Genomic DNA, 15,314 nt, shown 5'->3' on the forward strand with positions numbered 1-15,314 from the left:
GCTTGTTGACGTCACAGCAGTTCGAACAAGGGGATCCCCATTAAGTTCCGTTAAATTGAACTGAAGGTCGGAAAACCCAAAGTTCTCGACACAGGGACTGTGGAGCGTACTTCGGGGCCAGCAGCGTAAGCCTTCACTTCGCTGCTGACTGCAAATTCCGGCCTAATATTTCATTGATTACTCAAAAGATTTGTGAAATGGGATTCAACTTGGAAGTGATTTTCTCAAAGTAGGCAGGGTGGATTGGTTGACCAACTATTTTAATCAGTTCAATCAGGTTAATTGAAATAGATTGTGAGCATAAGGAAATGAATAATATATATACTGTGCAAAATAATAGATGTTGTTTGTGAGCATTGTGCATGAGCTACTTCCCTGACAGGAAGACATCTTCCCAGTCCTGCTTGCTCCACATGTAGCCAAGATCCTCCCTAATCCATCATGCCTCTATTTACTCATTTTATTTGACACTATAAAATAACGTTGATTCCTCTGCTTTCGCTCTAGCAGTGAATCCTCTTGGTAAGTGCAGGCTCCCAGCTTCCTTTGTAGGTTTCTAAGTGTTAGAACAGATGGTAAAGCTCTATCCACATAATCTACCATGAATATCTCTATCTGTGAGAGTAAGAGCAGGAAGCAGCAGTATCATTAAAAAGAGTAAAACAATATGGAAAGGACAGAGGGGAGGCAGATTCAGAGTGTGATAAAGAAGAGGCCAGAGGGAGATCTGAGGCACAGCAATAAAAAAGATTACCACAAGCATGAAGTAGGGATATGGGAGGAATTGTAATGAATGAATATCACTGCCTATTGCTTTTTCAATAAATTAAACCTTGGGCTTAAAATTCTAATTTTATTACTGTCCTAACTAAGAGTCTCCAAATTGTGCCATAGCAGATAACGGGGCGCAAAACTGTTTTTGCCCAGGGGGCGGTGCTACTGTCTCCCGTGGAATTGTGCGGGAGTTAGCGGAGGAACGAAACCAGTAGCGCCAAGCCCCGCTGGTAGCGCCCCGGGCCGCAGCACCTCTGGCGATGACATCATCGCCATGTGCGGCAGCCCCTTTTCGTCCCGTAGCGGTCCGTTTCCGCTCTGCGGCAGAAATTGGGCAGCGCTCCGTGAGGCCCACGCCAGCCTCGCGAGTCACAAACCAGGCCACACACCCATCGCAGAGCAAAATTTAAAGGGGGGGGGGGTGCGCTGAACCGCGCGCTGGCATCTTTCTTTTTTAACCTACTTACAGGTCGGGTCATTGTCTGATGCTTTCGGTGCCGGGCTGCGGCCACAGCACCCCGCATCCCAGTGGAGGCCATCGTAGGGCGTGCAGAGCTCACAATGTCCCTCCCCTTTAATGGAAGGGGAGGGGCGTTGAAACACAGCAGCGATACGCGACCCCGATCCCGCCCTGAGAGGAAGTGGAGAGCGCGACATTGCGCTACACTTCCTGTGAGGGGCGATAATCCCAACTTCGCTCCCGGTGCGGGACTTCTGCACCAGGCGCAGAATATCCGGCTTCGGAAAGGTTACCACCCCCAACTGGGGTGACAGCCAAGTTCAGCCTCTGGATCCCACATCTTTGGGAAAAAACACAGATAATGGAATTAATTAATTATTATTATGGGTAAGTAATATAGTAATTTGCACTGTAAAAATCTGTTCCGCTTTTGTCAAAATCCAGTTAAATTTGAGTTCTCTATAAAGGTGAATTTCTTATTCTAAAATAATTTTTTTTGGTAGCAAATGATCGATGAATCACCATTTTTAGCTGCTTTCTTCATTTTGCTGCAAGAAACAAAGTACAACTGTTGTAGAGAGATGCCCTCTCAATACACCATTGGCGCTTGGTCAAATATTTATGTGAGAAACCCCAACATGGCTTTAAGCCAATATACCAATAAATAACGAAAATGCCATGTACATATTTAACAGAATTACAATGCGCTGTATTAATTGCTTCATATTAGTCAGTAGCTGGATTCTTTGCATCCAAAGCGAAGTTGTTATGCAAGATAACCCTGCTGGGAGCTCTCCTGGAAACCAGACACACTAATGCCCTAGCACAAATGAGCTGGAACATAGCACTGTCAGTTCAACTTCTTAGATGTCATAATTTTCCCAGCAAGCTAAATTTAAGCATGACTGGGAATCTGGCAACTACAATGGAGGGCTGGTTGTTTAGGCCCTTTTCATGGTGAGAGGGGAGTGTATCACTGGGAATACAATCTTTAGCAGTACCTGGACAACATCCAGGCTAAGGCTGACAATTAACAGGTTGATCAGGCTTTCAAAATGGTAATATAGGGATTTTTAAGCTGCACAAAAGGAAGAGCTGAACTACACAACAGTGGTTTTAAGCCACTTGCTTCTTAAGATACTGACTTGCATCTAACAGTAATGTAACCCGGGCATTCTCTTTCACTTTTTCTTTGATTTTTCTCCCAGTGCTATGATTTAGACATTCAAGTACATTTCTACAACAAATTAAGGAATTAAACCCTTTTTATTAAGAAGTCAAGAAGACACTCAGTAAACACAGTGGGTTTCACATTTGTGAAAGAACATTACGGTGACTTTCAATCCATCTGACTGGATGAAAGTTTGCTTTCTCCACTGGTTGTAAGAATCCTTCTGATGTGACAGTATTTTGGGCAGTTTCAATATAGTTTTAGGGTACGTACATCTGTAACAAAAAGAAAACTGTACAAAATTCAGCACACTTTGGTGACGTCACGCGAAGAGATTGTACTGACTGGAACAGCAAATTCACACTAATGTAATAGGTTCTAGGTAAAACACATTTTTGGGCAGACAAATGAAAACTTTAATTTGCATGTAGTCAAAGCTAGACCTCACCTGGGAGTATGTGATGCTGATACTGGGTGCCGTAAATTGAGAACTATGCTATTCTCATCTTAATAAGACATTCATTAAAATAAAATTAGAAGTTTTGATCAGTACAATGGTAGTAAGTTCAGAGCCTATTTAAAATGAGAGTTCCAAAGGGGGCACAAGTCAGAACATGGATGAACAGCAACACAGAGAATTGGGAAACAAATGTAATTAGATGTATTGCTGAGAGGAGGAACCGAATGGAGGATGGGAGCCTCCCCAGTGGCACCAATTGAAGGGGAACACAACTACAGCAGGTGCTGAGTCTAGCAGGTCTTGCAATGGAAGGCCAGACCAAATTAAAACTCCGTCAACTCACAAATAAAAGTCAATTATTTTAAAGAGAAGTTATTAACTATCTTTCCATTAAAAAAAAAATCAAGCAAATTGTGTTTGTAAGATTCAGATTTTTTTTAAACACTGTACTTCCCCTACATTTTATTTATAGATCAACAGATCAACCTGTTGTAGCCATAAGCAAGAAAGCTTAATTTCACATTGGATATACAAAAACGAAGCGTGTTTGTGTTGGTGGGTGACCTTGTGGTGCATAAAATCACATTTTTAATCAACTCACCGGCTACCCATAAAGCTGTTAACTTAAGTACAACCAGGACAAACGTGAATAAATGATCCACTGATACAGTAACCTCACAAATGTTTTTATTCAAAATTTTGTATCAAACCGATGCCAAATGTGTTTACAATCTTCTCTATGCATACTCTAAACACATAAGGAGTAGACGCTATCTTGCTTTGAATATGATCATGAGGAACATAAAGTGCTTCCTTACCATCATATGACTGTTGAAGCAATGGTTCAAGAAGGTTCATGTATTCTTTCACTTGATCAGATTTTCCCCTAAATACTCCTGTAGAAAACAAGTTATTATTAGCTTTTCTCATTTTTTTTCTAAAAAAACACTCTCCTATAATATTTTTTTTATCAGCTTTCCCTTTAATTAATTGTAAAGTTATATTCATTATATATCATTCTATATATTAAACATCAACTGTGACAACATTATGCGTGTAAAATATTTTTCACCATAATCAGTGCTTTAGAGATCTATTTTATATCGGAACCTGCATACAGTGACAAGATTCTAATGTCCCAAATCACTTATTGTTTACACCAGCAAAATTACTATCCATTTATAGTGAAAGCAGAAAACAAATTTCCCAATGTCTAACCAATAAGAAGTACCATAGATAGGTCCCACAGACAATAAAACACAATACCTTACAAAGTAGCAACACAATGATGCATGCATTCATGAGATTTGCAAATCTGCACATTTGGTTTAAATCCTAGACATTACATCTCCTTGATATTCTGATTAATGTGACTTATTATATGATTGAATGGCCCACAGTTATACTAGAAAACCTATATAAATATATTTGAGCCATCGGTATATAGATCTCTGCATGAATTTTGTAGCAAATGTACAAACAGATCATATCATGTTTTACAATCACGACATTCAGTCATTGAGACATTTATGTTGTTCTGTCATGTGGATATGGTAGCCTCGTGGTTATGGTGCTGGACTGATCCCGAGTTCCATCATGGCAATTTGTGGGCTCACACCAGATAAACGACCATGACACCCAACTAATTAACTGATGTCGTTCAGGGAAAGGAACCTGCAAGCCATACCTGGTCTGGCATATATGTAACTCTACCCCATTATATGTGGTTGATTCTTAATACTCTCTGAAGTGACACAGAAAACAACTCAACTAGAAAATAAGAGGCTACAAAGCAGAACAGTAAGATAATTAGAAGTTGGAGTATCACCAATAACCCAGGCATCAGATTAAGATAATTCCAGTGCAGTCGACTCTGCATTAGTCCTCTTGGTCAGCATTTGGTCAACTGATGCGCAAGTTGGGAAAGCTGTCCTACAGCAGACTAATCAAGCAACAACCTGGCACAGACATATTCGAAGTCAACATCGGATTAGTATAACTCTGAAATCCATGAAGTCTCAAACAAAGATTTGGCCAGTGTGGTCAGTGGTGTGAATAACACGCCGATGTTGATGGTGAATATTGAAGTACCCCACTGAGGATACACTTTATGCCCCTGTTTCCCTCAGAACTTCATCCACGTGGTATTCAACATGAGGAGTACTGATTTGTCAGTTGAGGAACGAACGGGAGGTGGTGATCAGGCCCTTTAGCAGAACCTGGACAACATCCAGGCTAAAGCTGACAAGTGGAAGGCTACAGTTATTCCACATAAGTGTTAGGCAATGACCATTGCCAAAAAGAAAATGACTACCACCTCGTCCTGGCCTTCAAGTCCTTGAATTCTCTATCTAATGCCCTCACGGGAGCACAATCACTGCAGTATTTCACCTTCATAAGACAACTAGGAATGATGCCACCCATATCATAAGAACATAAGAAATAGGAGCAGGTGTAGGCCATATGGCTCCTCGAGCCTGCTCTGCCATTTAATACAATCTTGGCTGATCCGATCATGGACTCAGGTCCACTTTCCCGCCCGCTCCCCATAACCCCTTATTTCCTTATCAGTTAAGAAATGTCCCAGCTTCCACAGCTCGCCGAGGCAGCGAATTTCACAGATTTACAACCCTCTGAGAGAAGAAATTCCTCCTCATCTCAGTTTTAAATGGGCGTCCCCTTATTTTAAGATTATGCACCCTAGTTCTAGTCTCACCCATCAGTGGAAACATTCTCTCTGCATCCAGCTTGTCAAGCCCCCTCATAATCTTGTAAGTTTCGATAAGATCACCTCTCAATGTTCTGAATTCCAATGAGTAGAGGCCCAACCTACTCAACCTTTCCTCATTAGTCAACCCCCTCATCTCCAGAATCAACCTAGTGAACCTTCTCTGAACTGCCTCCAAAGCAAGTATATCCTTTCGTAAATATGGAAACCAAAACTGCACGCAGTATTCCAGGTGTGGCCTCACCAATACCCTGTATAGCTGTAGCAAGACTTCCCCTCTTTTATATTCCATCCCCTTTGCAATAAAGGCCAAGATTCCATTGGCCTTCCTGATCAATTACTGTACCTGCATACTAACCTTTTGTGTTTCATGCACAAGTACCCCCAGGTCCCGCTGTACTGCAGCACTTTGCAATCTTTCTCCATTTAAATAATAACTTGCTCTTTGATTTTTTTCTGCCAAAGTGCATGACCTCACACTTTCCAACATTATACTCCATCTGCCAATTTTTGCCCACTCACTTAGCCTGTCTATGTCCTTTTGCAGATTTTTTGTGTCCTCCTCACACATTGCTTTTCCTCCCATCTTTGTATCGTCAGCAATCTTGGCTATGTTACACTCGGTCCCTTCTTCCAAGTCGTTAATATAGATTGTAAATATTATAGATTGTAACATCCCGAGAACAAATAAAAATAAATGCTTACTATCATTTAAATCTTAGATCTATCTGATGAATCTAGCATCAGTGTTCTTACTAGGTCATGTGACAACTCATAAGCCATTTGTAGAGCCAGCAAGTAGGGAATAAATAGCCACGTTAGTCTATAAGTGGGGCAATGTCTGAGATTTGTCTGTGCCAGTTTTCCAATCACTAATCTTTAAAGACTGCTGTAATCTTCCCTACATTACAACAGTGACTACACTTCAAAAATATTTCATTGGCTGTAAAGTGCTTTAGGATGTCCAGTGGTTGTGAAAGGTGCTATAAAATCCAAGTCTTTCTTTAAAAGCTACTTTACAAAACAGATTTCAGTTTTGCCTATAATTAATAAACAAATCCAATGTTCTTTTTGTAAACAATATTAAAGATTGCAAGGATTTACAATAAAAATCTATTGTAGGCTACATTTACAGATCATTCAAACCAAATGAACAGGTTTTTCCCCTTAATATTTAGGATTTATATAAAATCATAGAATAGTTCAGCACAGAAGGAGGTCATTCAGCCCACCGAGTCTGCGCCAGCTCTTTCGAAGAGCAATCCAGTTAGTCCCATTCCCCCCCTCTTTCCCCATATCCCTGCAATTTTTCTCTTTCAAGTATTTATCCAATTCTCTTTTGAAAGCTACTATTGAGTTTATTTCCATCACCCTTTCAGGCAGTGCTTTCCAAATCCTAACCACTCGTAGGGTAAAAAATATTTTTCCTCCTGTTGCCTCTGGTTCTTCTGCCAATCACCTTAAATCTGTGCCCGTTGGTGATCAACCCTTCAGCCATTAGAAACAGTTTCTCTGTATTTCCTTTATTCTCATTCAATTTTTCAATCTACTTTGAATAAATTAGTTTATGTAATGATAAATGTTACACATAGTGGGGGTAACTTTGACTTTGGGTGATAGTGTAAAGCAGACGATATTGATTCAGCCAGCTATTACACATCTCTCCCGATTTTTGCAGTCAATGGAAATGAAAATTGGGAGAAATGTATAATGGGCGGTTGAATCAGTATCGCCCGTTTTACACCATCGATCACAGTCAGAAATATCTCCTGTGTTTCCGAACATAAATCAGTCCATTTGTTATTCTCATGTTTCAATATTGCTTGTGCTCCTTGTATAGGAAGCCGGGTAATCTGATGTAAATTGTACATTTCTGAATCCGAAAGTGACATTTTCAATACATTAAAGCAAAAATTTATTTCCAAATAAAATAAATCTGCAAATCTACTCACCATCAATTATCAAGTAAATATAAAACAGAGGAAATTCACATTCAATGCCATCAAACAGCTAGAAAAGAAAAATCATTTTCAATATTTTGTTAAGTTAATGAACAGTGTTGCTGGCATTTGCTTTTAATAATACGTTTAGAAATGGATACAGCTTAAATATAAGTTGATTATAATAAAGCAAATATTATTCTTAAAAGTTCATCTTTTATAATTTGAACATCAAGTTTGAGTCATTTCAAATAATGATAGAAGAAAAATATATTTTTATAAAATGCAGTGTAGATTCGAACAAAAGTTTGTCCATTGTAATAAAATAAAATAGAAACCTTTTTGAAACTGAGAGTCAGCAACAGGAAGTAATCAGCTGATCAATTACAGCATTGGCAACCGATAGTGACTTGGTCCTATGTTTAATGTAGCAAGGGTTATTTTGGTGAAAAGTTAGAACTGAGACGACAATAGCTGCACTTAAATGTATTTGTATGGAAAAACAAGAGTTTTACATATAATCATTGACTACCAGTGGGCTACATCCAAATTCAGGTTCTCTATGTCAGTAAGATTAAACAACCAGATAATAATCTGGAACACATTCTGTAAAACTTGGTTGTCTCAGTTAGCAATTGTAAAAAACGAATGAGCATTTGAATAAGAAAACTAAATTAAGAGCCATTGCATACAAACATCTCTATTGGTTTTTAAACACAAAACAAACCTTAGCAATGTTAATATATATATTTTTTTTAAATCTCCAAAAGTTTAAAAAATGATTTTTCAGGAAACCATTTGAAGATGATGTGCTGATCATAAATAAAGACTGGGAGCAGGTATTTGTCCCAAGATGCAGTCTCCATAAGCCAAATGACAGCATTTGAGACATGTTGGAATCCTTTACATTGAATGAGCTATTTACAATATTTACAAAGAGGACATGTTTTTGTGGTTGGGCAGGGGGTTTAGTTGTTGTAAACTTCAGATAAAAAAGTTAATTTTTACTCTATGCTTTTCACAAACAGTATATTTCTTTTTTTGTCAGCCATGTGACATTTGGGTACAATAATAGTTTACAAACATGATGACGAATTTCTATGCATGTTAAACATATGATTGAGCAAAAAAATGATACGAAAAAAAATTATCCTGCAATGCAATTTAAAAGCCACTGTTTTGTATTTAATATTGCCCTAAAAAAAACAGGTGGGTTTGGAGTTTGGGGCTGTTAAAGTGTTAAAAATGAGTTTCCCGACCTGATCCCATCTCCAACCTGCCCACTTGCCATACGCGGGACGGGTATAGGTGTCTAACTCGCTCCAGGGGGCATTACCTCAATTTAAATATTGTATTCAGGCTAGAAGCCTCTTTTCCCCCCATCCATTTTGGGTTTAATTGACGGGTTTTACACAATTCGTGAAACCGGCAATTAAACAGAGGAGGAGACTGCTGCATCCAGGTGGTGAGTGTGGCTCCATACCTACCTCCTGGATCCAGGAGCCTGACCATACCTACCCACCACCCCCCCCCTCCCCGTGACTAGAAACCCCCACCAGGCCTCCGATCACATCCCCTCGCACTCCCAGGGCCGCGATGATGAGGAAGCTGGCCCCAATCCTCTCTCCCCCCTTACCGATACCCAGCCAACACCCCCACCGACCCCTGCCCTGATCCCCGACCCCTGCCGATCTTCTCCCCCATACCCCCCGATCCCTGACCCGTGTCAATTGCCGACCCCTCTCCCACAATCCCTCCCCCAAACTGGCCACTCGCATCTGAGGCCTATCCACCCGCAGCCAGCCAGCCTCTCAATCTGGCTGGCTGTGGGTGGGAAACCGAGGCCTCGCATTCAAATCAGGCCCTGCAGTTAAAGTGGCCCCTGACCCACCACCCTTGAGACAATTCCAGCCAAATAGCTTTCAAGACTGTGCTAGTTTCAAAATTAAAACTCAACTGAAACCTGCTATGCTGTCGCAAAGGTAGAAATTTTTTACAATTTAAAAATAATGTAATTGTCCTCCAGATGACCTACTGGGTTTAGCCACTAAGTAGCTGAGTCATACAGATCAAGAGGGTCTCAGATTTTATTCATCCTGATAGTTCCATGATATAATAATAATGGAGTTGTTGACTAATCATAGCAATCAATCTCTACCAATTAGCCTCCAACGGACAAGGAATCGCAGTGGTGAAAAGATTTAAGAAGCATAATTCCAAAGTCACCTGTTCCTCCCAAGCATGCTACACTTACCATATGTCATGCCTCAAATGACTCTTATACTGTATCCTAAAATATTATTCTCTGAAAGAGATCTATCTAATTTCCATTTAAATGAATAAATATTGTTTGCTCCCACCGTCTCCCTAAGGAGCCCGTTCCATACATTGATGACTCGTTCACTGAAATAATGGGGCAAAATGTGCGGTCTCTACGGGCGGTTACGATGTGCGGTCGCACCTATAGAGGCCCTGCAAGTGCCGGCTCTCGGCGCGGGAGCACATGTGCCGAAATCCGGCTCTTGCGAACTATCAAAATTTCTTTTGACAGTTCCAACACATACCCGGGAGAAGGGCCTTCGCGGGCTGGGATTTGGGCTATTTGCCCAACTCCTGCCCAGCGAATGTCCTTCAAACTCTTACGCCTGGTAAAAGCAGGTGTAAGGCCTACTTTTACCGACGTAAGAGTTTTAAAAGATAGAAAAATAAAATTTTATCAATAATTTTTATATTAAAAACCCTGTCCATTGTGGTAAGTTTATCTTTACCCCTATTAAAACATATTAAAAACTTTTCAAAAAAATAATCTTTTGTCTAAAATATCTAATATTCAATTTCAATGAATTTTAAAATATGTGAAGTGTTTTTCTTACTTATTTAAAATGTTTGTGTTTTTGAGGGTATCCCCATGCATAGAAATAGTGATCTCTGTACAAATGGAACTCACCATTACTGTGAATGGGGATAAACCATTTTCATTGGTTGGTCCGGCCCACGTGATAACAGGCTGCACATACATTCCTGGACTACATGGGCCTCTACGCTGGACTGTGAATGGGGGCCTCGTAGCGCAAATGTCCGTTTCTCCGGTACCACCAGGTACATTTGTAAATATTTTTGTGGTCGGAGGATTCTGTCAGTGGGACGCTTCCGACCGCAATTTTTGATCCAATGTTTCAACAAAGTCTGACATTTTCTTTGAGAACTCCAATAAATTTGTTGGGCAAGAAGTCCCTCCCGTAAACCCACTGACTCTCTTTTACCATCCCAAAACTATCTAGGCATCTCATTGTTTCCTTTCTCAGGATGCCTTCTAATACTTTACCCAAAACAGATGTGAGGCTCAATGGACTATCGTACCTTTGGTTGTCCATATGCCCTTTTTTAAAGATCGCTGTTTTCTTTCCAATCCTTAAGCTCTAATGATGCCCTCAAGGTAGTGGCAAAGGCGTGGCCAAATTTTGTAGCCACTTATTAAAGTGCCCTTGTATGACTACAACTCTTTAACAAGCTCTGTAACTGTCTAACCTATCAAGTAGCTTTCATAATCTAGGTTGACACTTAGATGGAGTGTTTCTTTATTGAGGGTCTGTTTACCTGTTCTGGTGAATATTAACGATCCCATGGCACTATTCAAAGACCAAGAAATGTTCCTGGTGTTGTGGTCAACTTTCATCCTTCAACTAACACCGGCAAAACAGTTGAACTTCTCATATATCTCAGTAACTGTTTGAGGGACCTTCCTGTTTTCCTATCAGTTATGTGTTTGCCGACAAAATAACAGTAACTGAATTTCAAAAGTAACTTGTTGGCTGTGAAACACTTTAGGATGTCCTGAGAATGTAATAAGACACCTTCTAAATGAAAGTTCTTTCTTTCACCTTTTTACATCTCAGTCAGAAGAAAAGAAAGAATGCACTGATTGGATTAGAATAGAAATAGCTTTAAGGTTGCTGTTTGGCATTGGCACCACATAGTTGTAACCATAATTTCACACCCAGCAAGCTGCTGATCCCAGCTGCGTAATACAAAGAAACACCAAATAAACGGGAGATTTTGATCCCAGAAGGTTGAAAGGTAAGCAAGCAATTTAAACGTTTGCTCTCACACCTTCTATCAACTGGATGAATCATAGACCAAAGCAGAGTTAAGAGGCCTTGGCCTGCACATCCCTCAGTTAGAGTGGGGTGTGATGTGTAGTATAGGGGTTTGCCTAAAAGAATGAGGACAATACTCATTCACAAAATTAGGGTTTATTAAAAAAATTCAAATCAAATTAAGATTTATTAGAATGCATTAGGAAAATGACATTACAGATTTGGTCTCAAGTACCTTGATTTCTGCTGGTTTGTAGTAACGCCGCGAATGGTCCTCTAATCCTGTTCTGTATCCATCTCTTAAGAAGCGTTTCAATCCATATTTTCCTTTCAGTTTGCGAACAACTTTCTCAAGAGTTTGTTCAAACAACGCATCATCATCCACTGCAAATGCAGGGTAACTTATACATGGCAGTAGAGCAGCATCTGTATTCTGGGAAAATATTACAGAATAGGATTAATCATCTTGCTGTGATTGCCTATATGATTCAAATTTACTATATATTAAATAATAGTCATAAATTTATATACAATTATTCATTTGAATGACAAATCATAGTTCTACAAAACCACACTCTGGCAGTTATATTGAAATAAACATGAAGAAACTTGGGAACATTAGACAAAGGATTAGTTTTATATCAACTGTAAATGAAGCATTACACAGTACTAATGAGAAATTAAAGTTCTGAATTGACATTTAAGTTGTGAAATACTTATGTCAGTCAATTAGGTTTTAGAATGTCATTTTGTTTCAGTACGAGAAGTTAAATAAACACTGCAATCTTTGAAATCCAAAGATTAAAACATTTTTTTCTATTTCTCACCGGTTTAGTGCCTTGCCCAAGTCACCGTGATTTATATGTGAGCCTTGACAGAGAGTGCCAACACACTACTCGACTACTGGCGGCATCACAGTCAAGCTGGAGTCAGTCCTCAGCTGGCATCTACACTTGTTCACCAGCAGAGGTTATTGGACAGCGATCGTGAGTGTGAACTCTGGCTTATTTTTCCCTCTCTAAGTCAGAACACTGAGGTCAATGGTAGCATCCTGACTGTTACTCTGGAGATTAAACCTGGAACCTTTCCTGTCTGTATGTCTCAGCTAGTCCATGGATAAATTTGCTAAGTCATTGCTGAAATCATAAATTATTGTGTATTATTGCTTTTAAGAATGACACAGGAAAACAAAGGGCATAAAACAGCAATGTTAACATAAACCAAGAACATAAACTCAATATTTATATCAGCTGGCCAAAGTTCACTAAATGGCCAGAATTAGCATAGGTGGCTGGTTACACCCACTTTGGATGAAAAAAAAGCTTACCTAAAGAAATCGTAACTAAATGAGTTACGCTGGTGCAAACTGATTGGGGAAACTATGAATTTTTAAGTTCGGCCAGAAAAAGCAGCCTGTTCAAAAAAACGGCACAAATCACTGGGGAAAATTGAGCCCAATATAACTAAAAGGCACTGCTGAGGTTTGCAGACCAGGATCAGCAAACCTTTGGAAATGTAACACTTTAAAATAAGCACAGGATCAAATGAAACAACTTTGTGCTAGCGAAAATGCCGAGTTTTGTGTATGCAGCTCAGGAATAATCAATCAAACTCTTAATAGATCCATCATTTTGTTGAAGTGCTAACTGCAAATTAAACTTGCTGATCCACAGGTACCAACGACAGCCAATACCGACTGATTAGAAAAATCTAATGGTGGATTTGTAAATCAGCACTTTCTTTCAAGTCCTCCAAACCAATATAGGTTTCAAAATAACAAAATCATTAGCTGTGTAGAATGATGTAAGCATTTACTTCTCCTTTTGTAAAGATGTGCTAATTGTCTCCAGAACTACTTACATGCGACCTCGATTCTCGTGGAAGTAATGAACACAAGGTTTGTCTGTTCCGATTGTGAGCATCAAAATCAACAAAAATGACTGACCAAGAACACCCCTGTAAATAAATTCAGAAGGGATATTATATTTTAACCATATCGACACACACATAGGTACAAGGAAGTATTTATTTATTAAAATACTAGGATATCAAACATGACAACAACAACTTGCATTTAAATAGCACCTTTAACGAAGTAAAACATCCCAAGGCGCTTCACAGGAGTGATTATCAGACAAAAATTTGACACCGAGCCACATAATAACAATTTTACATTTGACATTGTTTAGGTTTTTTTAACATGAAGCCTTTTAGATTGAGCTAGAACAATCCTAAAATCTATATACTATTTTAATAGAGCCTGTGCTCATTTATACAGGAGAGAAGCAAGGATGATCCAAGGTGTGAAATGGAAGAGATATGAGGAATGGTTGATAAGCCAGGGCTCTTCAGCCCTGAAAAAAACATGTCTCAACAGAAATCTTAGAGGTATATGATACGTTGCAAGGTTTGAAGAAGTAAACCCAATACTTTCAGATATATCAGAGCAGCAGAAATATATTGCACAGGTTTAAAATTGTAAAGGTTACATTTAAGACTGATGTATTTGTTTACACAGAGAAGGGTCAAGAGCTGAGATATGTTGCAAGGAAGTGCATTTGAAATCAGGATACTGGACTCATTTAAGAACCAACAAGATGCTGAAATGGGAAAACGCATCAGACTTTACCTGGTTAGAAACGTAACGAAAGATTATGATGTTAAGTTCAAATTGATGGATATATTTAATGAAATTTGTGGGTCCAGTTCTTTTAGGACCCCAAGAGTATTACCACTGGCCAGGGTTGAATAATGCAAATTTTAATATAAGAATTATGTTCTTAAGCTTTTAATCGATTGGAGTCAGAGAGTAATTTCACAAAGTTTTATTTTTTTTTAAAGAAGTATTACCTTATTATTCATCTCTCACAGTGGATTGAACAAATTTGAGAGTTATTATGATGCTGCAAACTGTACATCAACTGAAAGGAAATTGCTTGAAGGCTCTCTGTTCCTCTGACTCTAGGTTCTTGTGCATGCCCCTCCCTTCACCCCACCGCTGGCATCTGTACCTTCAGCACCCAGGCCCCATACTCTGGAATTCCTTTCCTAATCCACACCCCCTCTCACAACCCCTGCCTCTCCATCTCTTCCTTTAAGAATTTCTTTAAAACACACCTCTTTGACCAAGATTTAGTTCACCCCTCCTAACATTTCCTTCCTTGGCTTAGCAGCCACTTTTTTCCTTTATGCAAAGCACCTTGGAATGGTTTTCTACATTAAAGGCGCTTTATAAATACAAGTTGTTGTCATTTCATAATTTTAAGTAAGAGACTAGGGGGAAATATTTTCTATGCCAGCAATGACATTCTTTTTTATAAAGATTATTGCAGACTATCTTGCCACTCGGTGATATCCTTCTTTATTAACTAATTTTCATCCTCCTTGATACCAGGCATTTCAAATTCCTCTTCAGCTGCTCTGATGAGGTAGATTACATGCAAGGGTTGATCCAGAGGCATTCAATCCCAGGAGAATCACCATAAACTGAAGATGGCAGTCTCACTACTGCTAAAAATATTATGGAAACAAACATATAGTCTGACAGCCAGGAGCTATTGCAGTACTTAAAAAAAACAATTAACAGAGTATTTTATGCAGAAATCCCGATCCCCCGCCTGCTCCCTCCATTATAATATGGAGAGCTCGTTATAAGTTAATGTCACAGACTTCTCCATCACCCCC

At 39.3% G+C, this 15,314-nt stretch overlaps 1 protein-coding gene across 3 annotated transcripts in view; it reads right to left on the reverse strand.

Moving 5' to 3' along the window:
- The window catches only part of phkb (phosphorylase kinase, beta), a 381,738-nt gene that overhangs the window by 189,085 nt on the left and 177,339 nt on the right, over positions 1-15,314 (reverse strand). For all 3 annotated transcript variants that reach the window (XM_070898048.1, XM_070898046.1, XM_070898047.1), the window contains 4 exons: positions 13,491-13,586; positions 11,866-12,063; positions 7,546-7,603; positions 3,684-3,761 (listed from right to left, as the gene is read on the reverse strand). In XM_070898048.1, coding sequence (XP_070754149.1) covers positions 3,684-3,761; positions 7,546-7,603; positions 11,866-12,063; positions 13,491-13,586 — 430 coding nt within the window. The remainder of the gene's footprint in view (positions 1-3,683; positions 3,762-7,545; positions 7,604-11,865; positions 12,064-13,490; positions 13,587-15,314) is intronic.

The sequence above is a fragment of the Pristiophorus japonicus genome, chromosome 13, assembly GCF_044704955.1.
Source record: "Pristiophorus japonicus isolate sPriJap1 chromosome 13, sPriJap1.hap1, whole genome shotgun sequence".
Lineage (NCBI taxonomy): Eukaryota > Metazoa > Chordata > Chondrichthyes > Pristiophoridae > Pristiophorus > Pristiophorus japonicus.